Raw genomic sequence first — 18,913 nt, 5'->3', positions numbered from 1 at the left:
ATGAAAAAGGGGCAGAAATAACAAAAACTGCAGCAGGAGGAAGGTTGAGAGGAGCAACAAAACAGTCACAACACACAAGAGTCTCAGTTAACGCACACACACACACACCATATTCCTTCATGTTTGTGTGTGTGTGTGAGAGTGTATGTGTGCGGACTTGTATGTATAAAACATTCGCGCGCGCTCGCCATTTTCTTTTGCCTTGAGCTGCTGCACTTTGGCTTCCAGTTGGGCTCCTCAGTTGTTGCAGGTTATCCCACGCTCGCTGACGGACGGAGACGTAGACGGACTCACGGACAAGACATCCGGACGGGCGGACAGCCGGACGGACGGGAGCCAACACAAGCTCACCCGGGAGACCAACTAGCAAGCACTCACTCTCAAATCTTTTCTTATCAGCATGAAATGAGGAAAAATGCGGTACATAGTTAGCTGCAGCTTTAAGCCCCGTATACGTAATATGAACACCGGTCAACGATGCGTATACGCAATACCAAAGCAGTGCCAACACCAGGATGTCATTGAACACCACGATGGCATTGAATAAAGTTCCTTTTTATGTGAAAAAGTTAAAAAAAGATAGGCCATGTTAACGCGAAGTTAAATAAAGGATTTTACGATTAAAGTTCCTCAACGAAAGTGCAAAAATAAGGATAAATCATGTAAACTCCGTAAAGTGTAAAATTCAACTGCAACGCAAAGTTCCTATCACCCAGTGCAAACTACATTTAGTATACAAGTATTCATATTTCGCACTTAACAAATAAAAAAATCTACTTAGTATTTCAAATAAAAAAATAAAATATTTATCAACCAAAAAATAATCTCTTAAATAATAACAAAATGCTGAGAAATTGAATTCACAATAAATATGCCGGAAAACGCGAATAAAAACTCACCACTTGACGACTAACTTAACACTCACCCACCTAGTGGAAATCGCAACAAACAAAACAAAACCTAAACTCCAGCCACAAAATGAAACAATCATAGATGAAAAGTAAACAAAACCCCGCAGCTGAGCAAATAAATCAAAACGCAGAGACAACGAGCGCCGAGAACCGACAAAGTGTTTACTAAACAATAAACAAAACATCAAGCCGAAAAAAACAAATTGGTCAGCATATGCAAGTAAAAAGGATTGCTACAGATGTCCATCACGAGCAGCACAACCATAAAATCAAATAAAAAAAATGCTCCAAAAATAGCAAACTGGCAGCCAGCAAAACTTTTCAAGGTCGTCGCTGGCAAGTTTCTGGTGGCAAATCATTTCTATTTGTTTCAATTTAGTGTGCACCTAAAAAAGAGCGGGGAAAGTTTCTAAAGTGCACTCCGCTCCCGCCATCTAAAATGAAATAAAAGTTAAGCCCAAATAAAAAGACATCAGATTTGGTTGCAAACTTTTTGTTTGCTGTTCCGCCCACTTTTTTCACCGTGAAATGTTTGTGTGTGTGGAAAATCAAACAAACTGTAGTTAGATACACGGCCGTAAGCGGGGGCTTTCCCGTTCGAAAGTGAAATTGTCGAGCAGGAGGAGTGAAAGGCGCTGCCTACATTTGGGCTCCACCGAAGTTGGTTGTCATGCACGAACTCATTGGCAAATACAGCCATTCGGACATGGACATGCTGAAGGATCAGCTGAAGCGTGGGGGCTACATGGGCGCCCTTGGGCCGCCCACGCCCGGCACACCCGCCCCCTCGCCCTTCCTGATGCCGGCCGAATTCTACAAGAGCCTGCTCGCCAGCGCCGTTCTGCAGCAGCAACAGCAGCACAAGTTCTACGCCGGCACGCCCTCGCCCAGTCCCGCCCCCAGTTTGTCACCCACCTCAGGTCGCCACTTGCTTTTTTCCACGGCAGCTGCGGCAACCGCTTGTGCTTCGGAGAATGGTCAAGTGAAGACGGAGCTCGAAGAGCAAGACCAGGAGAACGGGGCGCCGGAAGCCGTCGGACATGAGGAGCAGAAACCCATCATCGCAGAGAACCCAACGCCGAGTGTTAGTATGGGAATATGTGTGGAAGTAAATGAGGGGTCATAAATGGGATTTCAAGGGGTTTAATTTTGATTATTTTGGGATGCAGATAAGTACAAATAAAACAAGGCTTTCCTGTGTCGGCCCTTCCTTCGTGTGCACACGAAGTAACCCTTAAAAAAGAGTCCTTGCCCCACAATTAAAACTTAATTGTCGCATGAGACTAAATGTTTCTATCAGTACTAGTTAAGCGACATGATACGGTCACTTGAGGAGTAATTAAGAGCTCATAAGTATTATCATTATTTTATATGGCAAAAACCTTTGTCTATTGATTACGATTGATCATTGGATCTTTGGATAAGGAATTGTTATCTTCTCAATATGTTTAAACCCCTTTGATTTGTATTGATTGATACCTTAATCATCACTGAATGCGGAATGCTTAGAAAGTAAAAACATATAACGACTCTTACGATACGTATGAATTCCATTAAAAACTCGTTTCTTTTTTCATGCTCAATGCGTTGCCAACTCGATATTTTTAAATATTTGACGAAACCCTTTTTCACACAGACAACAAACCATTTTTCATTGCAGAAGCCGCACAACAACAACGGCTACTCGTGGTCCACCGGCAACAACAACGAGGTTGTCAGTCATAGCAGCAACGGCCACAACAACAACCACCCAACAACACCACCCACTCCGCCCAACGAGGCGAGCGCCACCCAAGCGACTTCAGTGTCCGCAATTAATTTGAATCAAGCCCAACCCGCATCACAGACGCGTTCAAACTTTGGCAGCTCCATAAAGTCACCACCATCAGAACCGGACGCGGTCACCGCTGCCACGTGCAAAAGTCAGGAGAATAACTCCGGCCAGAACCCCACGTCCAACTCCCTCTCCGATCCCAACCCGGCTCACAACCTTAACTCGAATTCAACGGCCGCTGCCGTGGCCGCCGCTGCCGCCGCCGCCGCCGCTGCCAACATGCCGATCGGCGGCGTCCAGGGCCAGAATCCCACCCAGGGCCTGGTCCACTGGATGAGCGCCGTGATGGCCGAGCACATGACCGGCCAGACGCACCACGATCCTGGCGCCGTAGGCATGCACTACATGTGGAACGGGAACGTTGACGTGAGTATCAACTGGATAACTGGATTCACGGGGGCGGGCAAAATTTAGCCACACTTTGAAAAATCAAAATCGACAGCCTATACCGAATTACTATCACAGGTCTTAACTTATTTGGCGATAACTAACAATCAATTGTTGAAACTACAATAATCAGTTTAAGTAAATTTGACATGCTTTTTGTTTGACAGTCTACAAATTTGATCTTTGATCTTATGGCTTTTAATTCTTATCCATACCCATTATATTTAATTCACATAAAAAGTATGTTAGACAAAAAGATCAGGTTGTTTTGAGCAAGATTACTACGAAAACTGGAAGAACATTTTTTCCATTTCCTAATAAGTTACTATTGCACAACAGCACAGACAGTTTGTACTAAGCCGGAAAATAATAAATTAAAAATTAGAATGAAATCCTTTCGGTAATTAAATATATTTAAGGCGAAGTATTGCTTTGTAACAGTGTACAAACTTTGGACTTGTCATTAAAGTTTGTCTTGCAGTCTTCTTCGTCATGGAGCAACTTTTCCGAGATAAAGCCAGTGGGTTGCAGCTGGGAGAAGGGGGAAAGTAGAGCATGGAAAACTTTTCCACTTGACACTGTAGTCGTGGTTCCAAGAGACCAATGAAGCTGCGCCATAATTAATATGCAAGCAAACTTGTCCGGCTAAGTGAATTAAATGAGTGATAGCTGCCTGTAGAAATTAAATGGGAGTCTTGGCTGCAGTCTAATTCTATCAATTTTTGTCTGCACTTTAAGTTTAATTGTCTTTGATTTTGGTGTTACAATTAAAGTTTCGCAAGTATTTACTGCTTTCTAAAAATAAGGAATTAATGCCTGCCCAAAGACAACGACCTTAGCCCTGGAGCTCAGCTTCAGGTCAGGCCATTTCCAGTGATTTGCCAGCCACCCCTTCACTTCCAACAGCTCATCTGCTGCGCTTCTTCTGGGCAGCGGTGGAGCCCACCCCTAAATCGCAGCCCCCAACACCTAACCCCCGCTTTTGCCAGCACTTTCACTGTGCAAAACTTCGGGCCAACAACTGTTTCGGCCAACTCAAATCAGCCCCTCCCCACTGTACTCCACCTATTCCCGAACCCTTAACCCTTTCCATTTCTCAAAGCAGACGCGACGCTGAAAAAATCCTTTTGAGTTTCCCCTTCCTTCGACCTTTTTACCTTTTTTTGTTTTTTGCTTTTGCCGCTGCTCCTTCTGCGAATTTCCAGCAAAACGCTCTGCTCTTCTCTGCTCGCGTGCCACGGTGTGTAAAAAATCGTACAATTTTTTCCTTCCATTTTTTGTGCGTTTTTTAAGATGTAAACAAGTTTTTCTTTGCGCGACGCGTTAAACATTGTTTTGTTGGTCTTGTTTTTCACCCTCCAGTTTTTTTTTTCTTCGGCTTTCTTTGTTTTCCTCTTGCTTTTTGCTTTTCATTGAGCTCCAGCGAGTTTCCCAACGCTTTTTTTCAAGGAGCAGCGAAATTATTGTTTTGAATGGAGAGTGATTGTCTCCAAGGACGACGACGTGTCCAGGCAGAAAGGTTCACCTTGGCTCTCCACCCCAAACCAGCCCGGCAGCCCCGCTGAATGGACTCGTTAGCGAGTCCTGGCGAAACCCATTTAAAACTTTGCTACACCCGCATGCTTCTTAAAGGATATTCGAAGTTAATTAATTTTTAAAGTTCAACAATGGTCACCCATCCCTTTCGCCATCATCCATCTGCCCTTTGCCAACTGGCTGCGTCAACAATCACGGCATTTTTTGCTGCCGTTGTCACTTGCATTAGCGAAATTAGTTGGCCGAGACAAGCGGTGCCAAGTTGGTAGGGGAGCTCATTAATTAATTTTGCACTTAATTTTCGCCAAAGCACGGAATGCAAGCAGATTAGTTAGTCGCGAATGAATTATATATCCTTAAAACATATTCCGAGCTCGTCTGCCGCATAAAGGAAACCGCCGACCGCAGCGCGTTGGAAAACAAAGCTTTGCAATTAATACTTACGCTTCAATTAGAGGAAAGAACCGTCAACGAAAAAGTGAAAATTGAAAAGCGAAGTGAAACAACCCGGTCGCGCTCCACACCACTTACTCCTTTGGCTCCCAACCACGATTGGATTTGAGTCCGATTTCGTATCCCAGGCTAAAACTGACTAATGGGGCCAGTCACGGCACGTCGAATTGCGAACGGAGTTGGTACGAGGTCGAAAAAAAAATAGTATGGAACGGAAAGCAGAACCGCCAAAACCGCAAGCAACTTCAATTTTTTAAAGTAATTGCAACAAAGTTGGACACAATTTTTGTGTAGCAACAAAATCAACAAGAACCGGGGACAACATATTCTAACCTCAGAGCTCCCGCTGCACTTTGGCGACAAAAAAAACCTGGCAAGAGGTGAAGGTATCGACGGATAGCCGAAGATTCAAATTCCCTTAAAGAATTTTTTCGGAGTTAAGAGCATCCATTAATATTAATTATAATACGATCCATGTTCAAGATCTCTCCTTCTTTTATAACCAATTTTGAAAAATTAAAAAAATAAAACCTTGGAAAACATCTGTAAAAGCTTATATGCCCAAAAATGTCCTTGCTGGATTGCAAAGCTGTCTTAACCTTTGCGAAGGGCATTGCAGAAATGAGACAGAAGTGCGGATGGTCAAACATTTGGACACGAAAAAAAGCAGAAATTTAGTTTTTTTTAAGCGACTAAATGCGAAAAAAATCAATAGAAGCAGACAGTGGCAACATGACTAAAAAGATGTGAAGAGGAAGGAAATAAAATAAAAAATGGAATGCACAAGGTAGAGGGGCAGGGCAGGATCAGCTAAGCCAAGGTGAAGGGGTGCGGGCGAAGCGTCTTGCGAGGATGAGAAGGAGTCGGACCAGACCAAGCCGGACCGAAAACCCCCGGCAAAGGTTGCTACATTGTGCAAAACACGCTTGGGGACTGGGTTCGGGGTCCTGGCGAGTCCTGTCGGATGGTCAGGACGTGCAATTGCAAAGGGAAAAAATGTTTTAACGTTTTCCGCCTAATTTTTTGCACTTTTTAACGCTGCATAGAGGCTGCTAAGCCACCCAATCTGCCCCACCCCCAACGCGCCCGACGCCGACGTCGCTGCCAGCTGCCCGGCGAAGGGGTTAAAAAATTTGTTTTGATTTTTTTCCTCTAGAAACTCTTTGGTTTTTGTCCGCTCTGTTCTTTTTTTCAAGCTTCAGAGCGAGACGGCAGCAGAGGCGAAAGAGAAAGCTGCTGCTGCGCTGTGCCATTTTTTTGCGTTTCGCAAATGTCTTCCTTTTTTTATCCTGTCCAGTTTTGCTGCGTGCTGCAAACCGAACTTGGCGGAAATGGAAAATGGGAGTGGGCCAAGCGACGCCTTCCTGTTGCTTTTGCTGTTGTTGTCGCTGCTGCTGGACTTGTATTTGGTGCTGGGCTGTTGGTTAGAGTGGACTTCCGTCCATGTCCACAGCCATGTCCATGGCTCTGGTCATCTTCATCAGCATCAGCACCAGCACCAGCAGCTGCGTCTGTGCGTGTGTGTCTGTCTCTGCGCGCTTTTTTGCCGCTCCTGTGTTCGTTTTAGCCCTCCTACTAACTAGTCATGGCTGCAGGGAGTGGGTGCGGTGCAGTTGGCCAAAAGGAGCCAGCAATAGCGAGAGAGAGTGAGAGAGAAAAGGCAACTAAAGCAACAAAGCTAACGCTCAGCGGTTCACACCCACGCACTCCCGCATGTGTGTGGGCCTATCACACAGTGGCCAACTCCCCTTGCGCTATGCAACACTTTTTTAGTTGCGTTTTGGCCTGCTTTGTTTTGCTCCGATTTTTTGCGTTTTCACGTTTTTGAGTTGGGCCAACACCAAAAGCCGCCGCACTTTTGTCGCTCTCGTCGACATTCACCATCGCCGTCGCTTTGACACCTCGATTGTGTGCAGCGCGGTTTTCTATTTCAATTGGCACTCACATTTATTTGCATTAGTATTTCGAGCCGTTGGCCAACTCTGTTTTGTTCGACTTTCTTGACGGTTTCCAATTCATGCAGGCCCTTTTTCCACCATTTTTTTGCTGAGCCCATCACAAGCGGAGATCTTGTTACAATGGATCAAGAGTGCAAACTATATTTAGGCACGCTCTGAATGTTTATTTTGTAGCGAGTGTTTGAAAAAATGATGCAGTCAAGTGGATTTGAATTTCAGGTCACTCAAACAGTTATCCGATCGATTCATTTTTTCAGGCATTTATCTCTTGTCCTAAAAAAAATTAGTTAAGCTCCAAAGCAAAAATATTTACGAATATGTTAAGTGCCAGTTTTGATTTTTACGCAACCGGATCACAACATTTTAGGGTCAAGATATTTTTTAAACCACCAGCATGTAAATGTTTGTAATAGGTTAAATTTGATTTTGAGTTGGTTACATGAAATGCAACAGTGAGCTAAGAAGCCCACTATTATTTGGATAAATTAACTAACTGTCTTATGCAATTTAATTACTAATGCCAGAGAAATCAATATAAGCACATACAAAGTCATAGTAATTGCCAAATTAAAATATATTTATTTATTCAGAAATAATAATCAGCTTCTGTTCAATAATAAAATTTGTAAAAGTTCATCTCGTTATACTCAGTGTCACCTTAGAAAGTGAAATGATTGGCTTTTAAGTCCCACTAAAATTTGATATACATTTTCTATTCCATGTCCTGTGCCATGTGGGTAATCGACCAACAAAACGCCGGCCATAAACACACGACCACGAATCCGAACCGCTAAACAACCGGCAACAACCACAGCATGCCAAAGACATAAGCGATTACAATCTTTGGCCGCCAACGCCGCGCAGTCATCAGCATGCCAGCGAGCATCATCCGATGTCCCTGAAGCAGGAGTACGAGGTAAGTGGGCCGCTAAATGGTAACGCTCCTCGCTGTGGCAATAGCATGTTTATCTATAGATCCGTATCCGAACGGTGGTAAAACAAACTGGCATAACTTTATGGCCCGCCCGTTGGTAGGGGCTAAATAAAAACAAATTCTAAGCTCGCGTGCCGCCAACGTTTTGGATTTGTTTTGCTCTCCGCTTCCTGCACCACCCATCGAGGCAGCCATCCATCCAGCCAGCCAGCCACCCAACCACCCATCTAGGCAACCATCTAACCACCCATCTAACCACCCAGCACGCTTATTTACTTTCATTGCCCACTGTGTCTGGCCAAAGCCAGACTAGATTTTGCTTTTGTTTCGCCGCTGCAATATTTGTATTTATATTTTCTTGTTGCATTCGGGGATTCCCCGCCCCGACCTAAGCATATGGAAATAGTTTAGAAAAAAGCCGGCTGGCATTTATTTTTTGACACAGCCGGCGGCGGCGGGCCATGTTTATTTTATTCGATTTCCATTTTTCTGGCATCGCATCGATGACGACGGAGGCCGGGTCGTCGGTCGTCCTAGGTCATGTCTGGCTGGAGGATTTTAACCCACATTTGGCATTTACATGCAATCGAAAGCGGTGGCATTTTTTAGACAACTCTTTTCCTTATTTTCCACACTCCACATTTTTTCCATTGCCATTGCCATTTCTATCACATCTATCACTCTCGCTGGCCGGCGGTTAGAATTTTTATTTATATTTGGCGTCAGTGGAACTGATGTATCTGGACTGTTTGTTGGTTTTGTCACGCATTCGAATTGCTTTTCAATTCATTTATCGCTTGTTTAGCTTTGAATCGCCCTGACAGACAGCTGGCGAAAACATTTGTTATTCGTGATTTTCACAGGGAAAACTGCATTCGCTTTTCGCTGGACATTGTAATGCGATTTGCCGTGCGGCGAGTCATTAGGAAATTTGTGTAATGAATAAATATTTTTGACAGCGCTCCAAATTGTTTTATGGCCATTTGATGCGGGGTCACTCTTGCACATTTGCGAATGAATATTTGATAATAATGTTGCGTTGATGGGGTTAATTAAATGCGTGTGGAATAATTATGAATTGACATTAGACAACAAGCAATTACCGTGGATTGGCCAGATTAGAAGCTTCAATTGCAAATCGAATTAACTGAATTGCTTTTGGCTCTTCCACGCCGCTGAACTTCTACGACTGCCTAGTGACGCATTAACTAAATGCCAATCCGTGTTCTCCTTTCCCTTTCAGGCCAAAATGAACGACCACCACCACAACAATCTGCAGAAAGGTGAGTCACCGTAAGCAGCGGACCTATCCCAAGCAGCCACCAGATCACTTGATCTGCCCAGAACCGAACCTGACTGACAACAATGCTCTTGTTAATTAATTGCTCACAAAAACAGCCCGACCGATAATCACGAATTTCCAAGATTCAGATCGCGGCGCGCGAACCGCAGATCTCCCAGATACCGATCTAAACTCACTCGCCGAAGAATGCAAAAGCTAAATTGGAAAACGCGTGCGGGCCGCCGAACAAAAGCCGCTAAGACAATGCACTCCGGTCCCATACTCCCACGGAGTGTCACACTGAAAACAAATGCATTACCCAATTTAAATTTAATGCCAGGTCCTTATACACTAATAAACAAATAATTAGAACTAAGATTTTCAAACAGAGGTGTTATATACCAGCAAAAACATCACGATTAAAGAAGCGAATTCTACTTTCTATGATTCCATATAAAATTCTACGATTAGCAATATATAAGTACCAGTCACTAAAAAACTAATATATCTAAGTGAATCCATATAAAATCCAGTAATTAAGGAATTTAGTATGGTCCTACTTTTTCAAAGGTTAGACACGTTGTTATTAGTTTAATATTTTATTACCGACTGATTAGCTCTAATTTTTCTCAGTGCAGCGAAATAAGCCCAAAATTGACCTTTAACAGCCGCAACAGCAACAACAGTCGCAGAATGCTTACAAGATGTTTACATAAATTCCTAAAATGCAAACAACATTTTAGCCTGGCTGACTCGCTGGTAGCGCAATTGCTGCTGCTGCAACAGCCAACTTGCAACTACCAACCGGCAACAAGCAACATTGACAGCAACACGCTCCTGTTTGGAGGCGCAGTTGCGGCACCAACTTCCATCCGGATGGCTGGCCGGCCAGGTAAAGGAAAAGGAAAAGGTAAGCCTGCATCTGGACCTGGACCCCCAGAGCTTGTTGGCGTTGACGTTGGCGGCAATGATCGCCGAGCGATAATGTCAACGCTAGGCAATTGGCCAATAAGGTCGTTGTTGCTGCTACGGTTGCTGTTGCTCTTGCTGTTGCCGTTGCCTTTGTTGCGATAGCGATCGGCCACATTGTTAGCTTCGATGTAGATGTACTCGGATCGGATAGTCTGCTTGTACAAATTAACAATAAGGCAACTTTTACTGGTGCGCCCGGCTCATATTGCCGGTCGTCCATTTGAAATGCCGCTGAAGAGCTTCAGCTTCCAGGCCACTGTTCATTAGCTGAACTTTCCGGCTGGCGCCACTGGCCAGCTCTCGTGTAATTAACACAGAAGTGGCGGAGGACCGGCCCCAGCAATTATCTGCAAATGCTTTATTAGAGAAATGTTTTTGACATAGCAGCGGGGCGCCCAGAAACCGAGCTATTCGGTTTGGTTTTGGTTTGCTTGGGTTCGGTTCAGTTCGTTTGTCTAAGCCGGATTACAGAGGAATTTACCCAGCGCTTATTGTGCTTATTGTTCATAATTAGATGATTACCCCGAAATCCTGGGCAACCCTTTACGCCCCCCTAGCCCATCGAGCCGGGCAGACAAACTCATTAACGGATTCACACAATTTTTGCACGCAAATGGGCCGCGGAAAAAATTCTAAAGCCCGGGCAAATGCGCAACTATTTTCACATAACTCCTCGGGCGATTTCCCAGTGGCAATCAGAGCGGCCAACTAATGTCTCAGTTTAATTAGAAAAAAGAGCAGGCAGCCAGGAGCTGGGTTGCTCAGGTGGTCAGGTGGCGACATGGCCAACGTGAGTGAACGTCAGCGGCGGCAACTTCAACGGACGCCAAACGACCGTCGACCGAACCAGAACTTGATGGACAACCGTGGGGCAGCACTAATGCTGCCCCAAGCCGTGGCGCCACTACGCTGACACACAACAACTAAATGCAACAACTCAATTGCCTTTGCAGGTCACTTTCTGGATGACAATCGTCTGGAGCATCATGCGGTTACCGGACAAGGTGAGTTGATGGTTGAGGGGATGACTCACCTGCTCTTGGAAAATTATTATAGCAAGCGAACATCGATTCCGTTCAGTTATAGATCATTTAAAACATAAAGATCTTTCAAATATTTTAAATGTTTTGCATTCCCATTCAAATGTGCGATTTTTAATGGTGTTAATTAGTGCACATGCATCCTGTACCTGACCGACTTCCATTTGTTTCTGTTGCAGGTGGCCTGGGTCTGGGTGCATCCAACGGAGTTGGCGGAGGAGGCGGTGGCGCCTCGGTGGGTGGAAATTCCAGCCTGGGCGCCAGCTCCCACCACGCCGTCGCCGCCGCCCACCATCACAACCAGGCGGTGGCAGCTGCTTCGGCGGCCGCTTTGCTGGTGGTGCCCCAGCCGATCAATGCCAGCAAAATGGGCGGACCCGGCGGTGTCTCCTCGGTGGCGGGTGGACATGCCACCGGTGGAGGGAGTGGACGCAAGTATCAGTGCAAAATGTGCCCCCAGGTGAGTGCATCCGCGCCCGTTTCGATTTTCATACCTCGATAAATGCCTGCTGCTGGCAATGGAACTCAAGGCTAAGGGTGGCCACTGTTAAATTATGCCGGAGCCGACGGCGCTGCAGGAACCAGTTGACCGTAAGATTGGGTGACCAAGGGGGATCGTGTCCAATCGGATTCGAAGCTCTGGCAGAGCCCGGCAAAGCATCGGCTTTTGTTTACAATTTTCCACTTGATTAAGCTCGACAAAAGATTCGAATTTCAATCGCACTGAGGGAAAATCCTTTCATTACTCACATGCAGATTTATTAAGATCGTTTATAAAAAAGATTAACTAAGAATGTTGAATGTGCCATCAACTACTACATGTTACTACATGTAACTACTTTTATAATTAATATGTTTTATATGTTTAAGCCCAACTTGAGCTTAGAAGAAACTTGCTTACTTGCAGATAATAATCTATTAAATTGTATAGTCTGGCATACAAAGTTGACTTTTTACCAACAAAATTTCAATAAATTCTAACAATGTTTTGGATTATTTTTGTTAGTCTTTTGATATGTTTTACAGTGCAGTTAGCCCAGGGCTCGTATCATGTTGCCTCGTTTTCTCACATTTTTTCGCGGCTCCCCATGCACTTGCATTGACACTCAAGCCGTGGCTGAAAGCCAGGCCAAAACCCCTGAACCAACAGCTGCAGTTGCTCGTAAAATGTCAATTGTGCAGCGTCCACGGCCTGCGTTGATTGCTGCTAATTGAGCTTATTGTTTTTTAACGGTTATTTGTGGCCTGAACCGGGGCAGGTGCCAGCTGTCAGAGGAGAGCTGTTGTCCAAGAATCCTTGTGGGTCATCGATATGCGTGAGATTCCATACCGGTGGGCCGATCTTCAACAGACTTATCTTGTCTGGGCTCACTTTCAATTCGCTTCGATTTTGTGAATATTACATGAAACTTATTTCAACCATAGCTAAAAAGACACCTTTGAACCTCCGAAAATAGTATTCCCTTCCAGCATTTATGTTAAGTAGACTATTTCTGCGGTTTTTATTTTATTCTCCAAGAACAGCAGTATTGACAACGAACATTTTTGGACGAATGATGTGTCCGGCTGATATGCCACACCCACAATTCCCGCAAATTGCGGTGCGAGGCTAACAACATTTGCAGCGCTGATGAGCGGTGCCAGCACGCACACACCCACAGAAAAGGGGTGATTAAGGGGGTGTAGAATGGGGTTGTAGGTGGGTTGCCAAGGGGTGATGGTGCCGAAGGGGTGCCAGAGGGCCAACATGGACGGAGGTGTTCATTTGTGCGGGACAAAGTGAAATAGCAGCATGCCTAAAAGTATGCTACGCTCTCCGTTTTTTCTTGCCCCTCTGCATGCGTGCTAGTGTGTGAGTGTGTGTGCACTTCGTCCTTGTGTGAGTGTGTCAATTTTGTACTTCTTTTTGGCACATGCATGTACTCCCTGTTCGGCTCTGTAGGGGTGTGTGTATTTGTGGGTGAGCTGCACTACTGAAAATTAGTGCGTTTCTACGCTCAAAAGCGGCTGCTGCTACTTTTTTAATTACCCACACTGCGCATTTTTTGTTTTTCTCGGGCGATCCAGCTCCTGCTGCCGGACTTTGGCAGTCGGCTTGTTGTTGCCCAGTCCAGCTTCAATTGGAATTACTACACTTGGCACTTTCGTATGTACGTATGAAAAAAGTCGTGCAGCAGCTCCCCTCTCAGTTTTTTTGTACCTTTTGAGCTGGAACAGGCCACATTTCTCGTGTGTCAGTGTGAGAGTGTGTGGAAGTTTCGGCCAGCCTATCATGTTAGTGTGCTCTGCTCTTCCTCTTCCCATGCATCCTTTCCGATGGTTCGGGGATGGGGTCCACAGCATTGCTCTTTCCAACCCGTTTTTTCAGCTGACCAAAAATTATGTTCACCATTTCGGGGCGCATGTCAGGAGGTTGTTTCGGTTCTTTTGCCGCAGAGGACAAATGAAAAACACACATTATTTTAAAATAATTTTTAAAATAAGTAACTAAGAGCCTTTATTGAATACAGACTTTTTGATGAAGCGTAGAACTAAAAAATATTAAGCTTTAAGCACCTTACCATTAAGTCCAACACGGAAAAATGCATTCTGTATTTAATAATTTCCCACAGCATTCCCTGCATATTTTTAAGCTTTTTAAAACACTCCACAAATAACATTCCAAACTCAACGCAAATATTTGTTTTCCCAAGGAAAGTCCTTATTGTAATTGAAATCCTTTAAAAACAAAATTAATCACGGACATGTATTTTTTAAAGTTTTTTTACCATCAACAAAATATTTGTCTTATCCACAAAAAACGGCGAGAAGAATACGGAAAAAGGGAACTTTTTATGGACCACATGCCGCGCCCACTTGTTTGGGGCGACCGACACAAAGCTTACATAAAATTATAGAACACGCCTAGCAAAGCGGCAAAAAAGTGCAGCAGCATTAACTGAAATAAACGCAAAAGTGCGCTGCGATTTTTACCCTATCTTATTAATAGCACCACGCTGTGCCAGTATTGGTGAGCGATTCTGGTTTTCAGTTTTTCTTTCCGCTCCACCTCGCCACGCATAATACGCTTCCTACTATTTTTAACTGCAATTTTTTTAGTTTTGTTTGACATTTGCATTTACTTTTTTCCATTATTCTTTGCTGCGCTTTCAACTTTGTGTGAGCTCATGTGTGGCAGGCACTAACACAATTACACAAGTGGTCAGCGGGGCGGGGGGCGCGCCTGGGAGGGGGCGTGGCGGTTTGGGGCAAGCTCACACTATCAATTAGTGAATTACATGCGAACAACGAGCGGAAAATGCCCGAGCGGGTGAAAAACTGCCGACAAAAATAGAAAAATTGCACAAATTTGTTGCGCACATCAAAACAAACACACGCACACACACAGGCACGCGGGCGCTGCCACACACAGGCACGCGGGCGCTGCCACACACACACACGCTCCACTTCGGTGGACTGTGTCTGTTATTCCCCTCATTTAATTAACAATAAAAATAGGCTAAAAAGTCTTAAAAAAGCAAAAACTGCACGCGAATTATGCAGGCGCACACAAACAAGCCACGCACACTCACATACATTGCAGTCATGCCATTTGTTAAACAATTTTAACTCGCGCCCCCAAGTAGGCAATGTTTTCCGCACACGCTCGCGTACACACACACACACACGCACACATGCAGAGTGGCGCGGCGGCGGGCATTAAAATGTGATCCGATATAATACATGAATTATGTAAACTATTTTTATTTTTGTTTTGCCTATTTATTTTTGCATTTTTTCGCTGCATTTTTCTGACACGGTATTGGCGCGAACTGCCCCTAAAAAGCGCGCTGGTGTGCGTGCCTGCGTTTTGTGGCCTTTGGCATTAGCATTTGGTTAACGTTAACGGGCGACCACTGCAACAATTGCCAGCCCATTTGATATTTCTGGCGGTTAGCAACAGAAGCGCACTGCAAATGCTCTTCCCTCCCGGCCACTGCAGGCTCGTTCGCCACTGCTCGCACACGCTTGCCGTCTCGCTTTGTGTTTGTTTTTGATTGTATTATACATTATTTGGACCATGTATGTACGAGTACTGGCTTGGGATCGGATCGACTGATATTGGGAGTGAGTCTATTTATGCACTCGTCCAGTGCATTCGAGTTCTGTTTTGCTTTGCTTGTTTTTTGCATTTAATGGCCGCACTTTTTGCACGGCACTCTCCAAATTGTTTTTAAAATGCTAACTTTTTTCTTGGCGCTTTAACTTATTTATATGTGTTCGCGGCAAAATATTTTACTTTGTGCTTTGGTTTACGCTTCAAAGAAACATAAATATGGGAAATGGAAATTATTAATTTTTTACATGTTTTCAACGGTTGGGAATTAATCAACGTTCGGCGAAAAAAATTGCAAATTCAATTAAAAATGTTTATTAATGTTTCAATACTCGAAATATATAGTTTTGCGATAACGTCGCTCAGGGCCATGCTAGATTATTTATGTGGTGCGAATAAGATTTTGGCCAGGCTTTTTATTTCATTAGCCGAATTTCATATAATATACTGAAAATAATGTCTGAGAGTATCTTTTGGTGATTCAATAAATCAAGGATTGCACTTGAGAAGTCAAGTACTCTTGTTAGCCGCATATAATTCAACAACACACACACAACATGTTAGAGATCCAATTTATATTAGTTCTTTAACTGTAGTGAGTAATAAAAGTTATATAAAATAAAATGAAAAAGAAAATAGAAACATTCAAAGCGTGACTGCATCCATTCTCGAGTCATAAGACTTTCACTATAGGTGAGTACTGCTAAGGTTGACCTGAAACAAGAAGTATTCAGTAAAAGATCTATATGCATTGGTTGATTACTTATATTGAGTTTGGCTTATTCGAATATAGAATCCAAGTCTCTTAATGTGATACCATAGGTCTTACCATTGATCTAAAGTATGTCTTAACAGAAGACCATCCCAGATTGGACGAGCTGTCCCAGTGGCGCTGATTGTACCGGTCCTCAAAGTCATAGGTGCTGCCCAAAGAACTGGGTAGGGGATGGACCTCCAAGAACTGAGACCAAAATCCGGCAGGCATCAGAAGTAGCACCTTCAGCACCCGCTGCCAAGTGACCACATTTTCGAGGGTCACATCCAGATCTCCGAACAGAGTTGGAGCGAAGATCACGGCTAGATTGTTGACCGTCATGCGGACAGCAGGACTTTCGGCAATTCTCTGCCAGTGGAGCATTAAGTAGGCCAACGTATCCCTGTGAGCCTGATGCAGCTCCAGAACCGCTAGATATACCGCCATCTCCACAGCCAGACGATCTTCGTGCCGCGTGGCCTCCTCGAAATCCCTTCGGTGGTAAATGGGAATCAGAGGGTGAACCAACTGCCGAAGGAAGTCCTTAACACAGCAGCACAGTGTGTGGGTGTCTTTATTGCCCAAATGCGGCGTGGACTTGCCACGCAGCAGCTTCCGACGCAGTCGCTTGCATTTCTCTCGGGTGGAGGACACCCGGTAGAGTCCCTCATGCTGCAATCCCCGCGCCTCGATCTCCGTTACACAATGGACAATTAAGGCCGGCACCATGGGCGCCACCCGAGGCGCATAATCGCTGAGACATCCTCGCTTCGTGCGGATTTGGGGCTGGGGGATGCAGTTCACGGTCAGCTGGCGGCTGCAACCGATGTGGCAGCGGAGCGGACACGCCCGACACCGCAGGCTGGCCATGGCGAAGCGGATCCTGGAAGAAGACCAGGGACACGCGGTTAGGGAGGGAAATGCTGGTCAGAGAGGGTTGGGATGTTATTCAACTTTTTATGTTAGTAAAATTCCCTGAAGACGTGGGCTAGTTATGATCGAAGTCCTCTCAGAAGTTCCGCGTTCCCGTGATTGCAACTCACCTTTTGCGGCAGTGGACGCAGTTCCCCACATTGTAGTAGTAGGACTTAATCTTGAAGTTGTGCTCCCTCAGCAGCCCCGAGTAGGACTGCGAGCAGAAGTCGAGTCCGTCCGTGGATAAGCCATCGCAGCCACTGGGATTCATGTCCACGCGATCCTGCAGGGAGTCCAGGGACTGCGATCCGAACATGCGGTAGTGCTCGCTGAGGTCATCGTAGGATCTGTACTCCCGCAGAAGCCTCCGTTTGTTCTGCATCGTGGGGCGATCGGGCGACAAATAAAGTCGATTTGAGGGCGTCTGACTCCCAGAGCCACTAATCGTAAAGCTGCCGATTGATTCAGCTGTTCTGGTCAGTTGGCAATTTCCGAAGAGAGGCCACTTCGGCTTGAGTCAGCTAGGCAGACGTTATCGGCTCGCTTCTCCGAATACTCGACCGAAATGTTTATTTACCCCTCCGGTTTATTTGGAATCGGGGAATCGGGTGAAAGCTAATAGCTTAAATAGTTCTGGCAGCACAAAAATTCGATCACCCATAGACAGTGCCTACTGTGGGTCTTACATTTGTAAATATTTCTGGATAACTCACATTTAGGTTGCTCAGCAGAAATCAAATAGGCGGCTAAGGTGTTACTAGGAAATAACGAAAAAATCTGATTTCTATCCCTTAATAATTCGTAAAGGTTGTCAATTCAATGAAATGTGAACTCATATTCTTATAAACAATTATTTGTGCGTGACAATAACTCATATTTGCCCTGTCTTCTTCATATAAACAAGATAGTGGTCTTCTTTTTATATTTTCGATTCAATTAATTCAATCAAAGCCCTGTTAAAAGCCCTATGCTAGAGAATTTATTGTCACACCGAGATTCAATGTCACGATACAAAACCTAAAAATCCCTAAAAACAAAAAGAATGTAGAAAATCGAACTGAAAAAACAATTTGCTAAAGTATCTATGAATTCTAAGCGCCCAGAAAATGGCTCAATGGCGCCGCTAAATGGATGAAAAATTCATGGAAAACCGTTTTGCGGCCACCAGACATAGAATGCAACCAGCAAAAATGTAGCACGAAAAAATGCTGCAGTTCATGTGAGGCGGGTTCACGTCAGAAAGCGAAAATGTTGAGTAAACGTGGTGCTAAAAAAACACAAAAATTAGAATTTAAAGGGAATTTGAGCTTGGAACTTTTGTGGAGAACGAAACATAGATCTGTCTGTTGATTAAATGGGTAATCATTGGCCAGTTGCGATTTTAAAGTATGGATAGCGTGAAAACAAAATTATCATGGCACTTTTCAGTTTCGGCTGTGAATTGAAGAGCAGCGGCAGCAAAATTAACGAGCAAGGCGGGGAATTTGATTTTTATGCTTTTTTGTAGTCGTTTTTTAGGCGTCAGCTGCATTGACGCCGGTGTGCCTATGTGTGCGTGAGCATTTGAGGGTGTGGGTGTGGGTGTGAGCTTTGGGCTGAAGTACTGAGCATGGTTGCCACTGCCACATTGAATTCGTAGTTATTAATGCGTATTGAAATGCACACATTGCTGTGAGTGAGAGTGTCTCTCTCTGTGATTACGCGGCGTGTGTGTGGGCGTAGTATTCATAATTGCACTTGTGTGGGTTTCTATCTGTGTCCGACTGTTTTGTTTGTATTCAAAGTCCACAAATACGAGTCACGCATCGCAATAAGCCCATGCAATCCCCTGCCTCACTTCT

At 44.7% G+C, this 18,913-nt stretch overlaps 2 protein-coding genes across 4 annotated transcripts in view; one reads left to right on the top strand and one right to left on the bottom strand.

The window, feature by feature from the left end:
• LOC6727073 (zinc finger protein rotund) overlaps positions 1-18,913 on the top strand; it is a 37,093-nt gene that overhangs the window by 6,099 nt on the left and 12,081 nt on the right. The window contains exons 2-7 of one of the 3 annotated variants that reach the window (XM_044923397.1): positions 400-1,995; positions 2,572-3,111; positions 7,894-7,995; positions 9,257-9,296; positions 11,221-11,271; positions 11,487-11,767. In XM_044923397.1, the coding sequence (XP_044779332.1) occupies positions 1,582-1,995; positions 2,572-3,111; positions 7,894-7,995; positions 9,257-9,296; positions 11,221-11,271; positions 11,487-11,767 (1,428 nt within the window). In that variant the 5' untranslated portion in view covers positions 400-1,581. Of the gene's footprint in view, positions 1-236; positions 1,996-2,571; positions 3,112-7,893; positions 7,996-9,256; positions 9,297-11,220; positions 11,272-11,486; positions 11,768-18,913 lie in introns of those variants that run through there. The other 2 variants (XM_039295702.2, XM_016175850.3) reach the window with 2 other exon arrangements.
• Positions 15,804-17,781, bottom strand: LOC6727074 (GTPase-activating protein RacGAP84C). The gene is made up of 3 exons (XM_002102435.4): positions 17,201-17,781; positions 16,233-17,040; positions 15,804-16,117 (listed from the first exon to the last, which is right to left on the bottom strand). The coding sequence occupies exons 1-3, from the start codon at positions 17,452-17,454 to the stop codon at positions 16,091-16,093; spliced, it is 1,089 nt and encodes a 362-aa protein (XP_002102471.1). The 5' UTR covers positions 17,455-17,781; the 3' UTR covers positions 15,804-16,090.

Source organism: Drosophila simulans, chromosome 3R, assembly GCF_016746395.2.
Source record: "Drosophila simulans strain w501 chromosome 3R, Prin_Dsim_3.1, whole genome shotgun sequence".
NCBI lineage: Eukaryota > Metazoa > Arthropoda > Insecta > Diptera > Drosophilidae > Drosophila > Drosophila simulans.
Note: the sequence above shows the minus strand (reverse complement) of the source record. Positions and strands in the feature narration are given on the sequence as shown.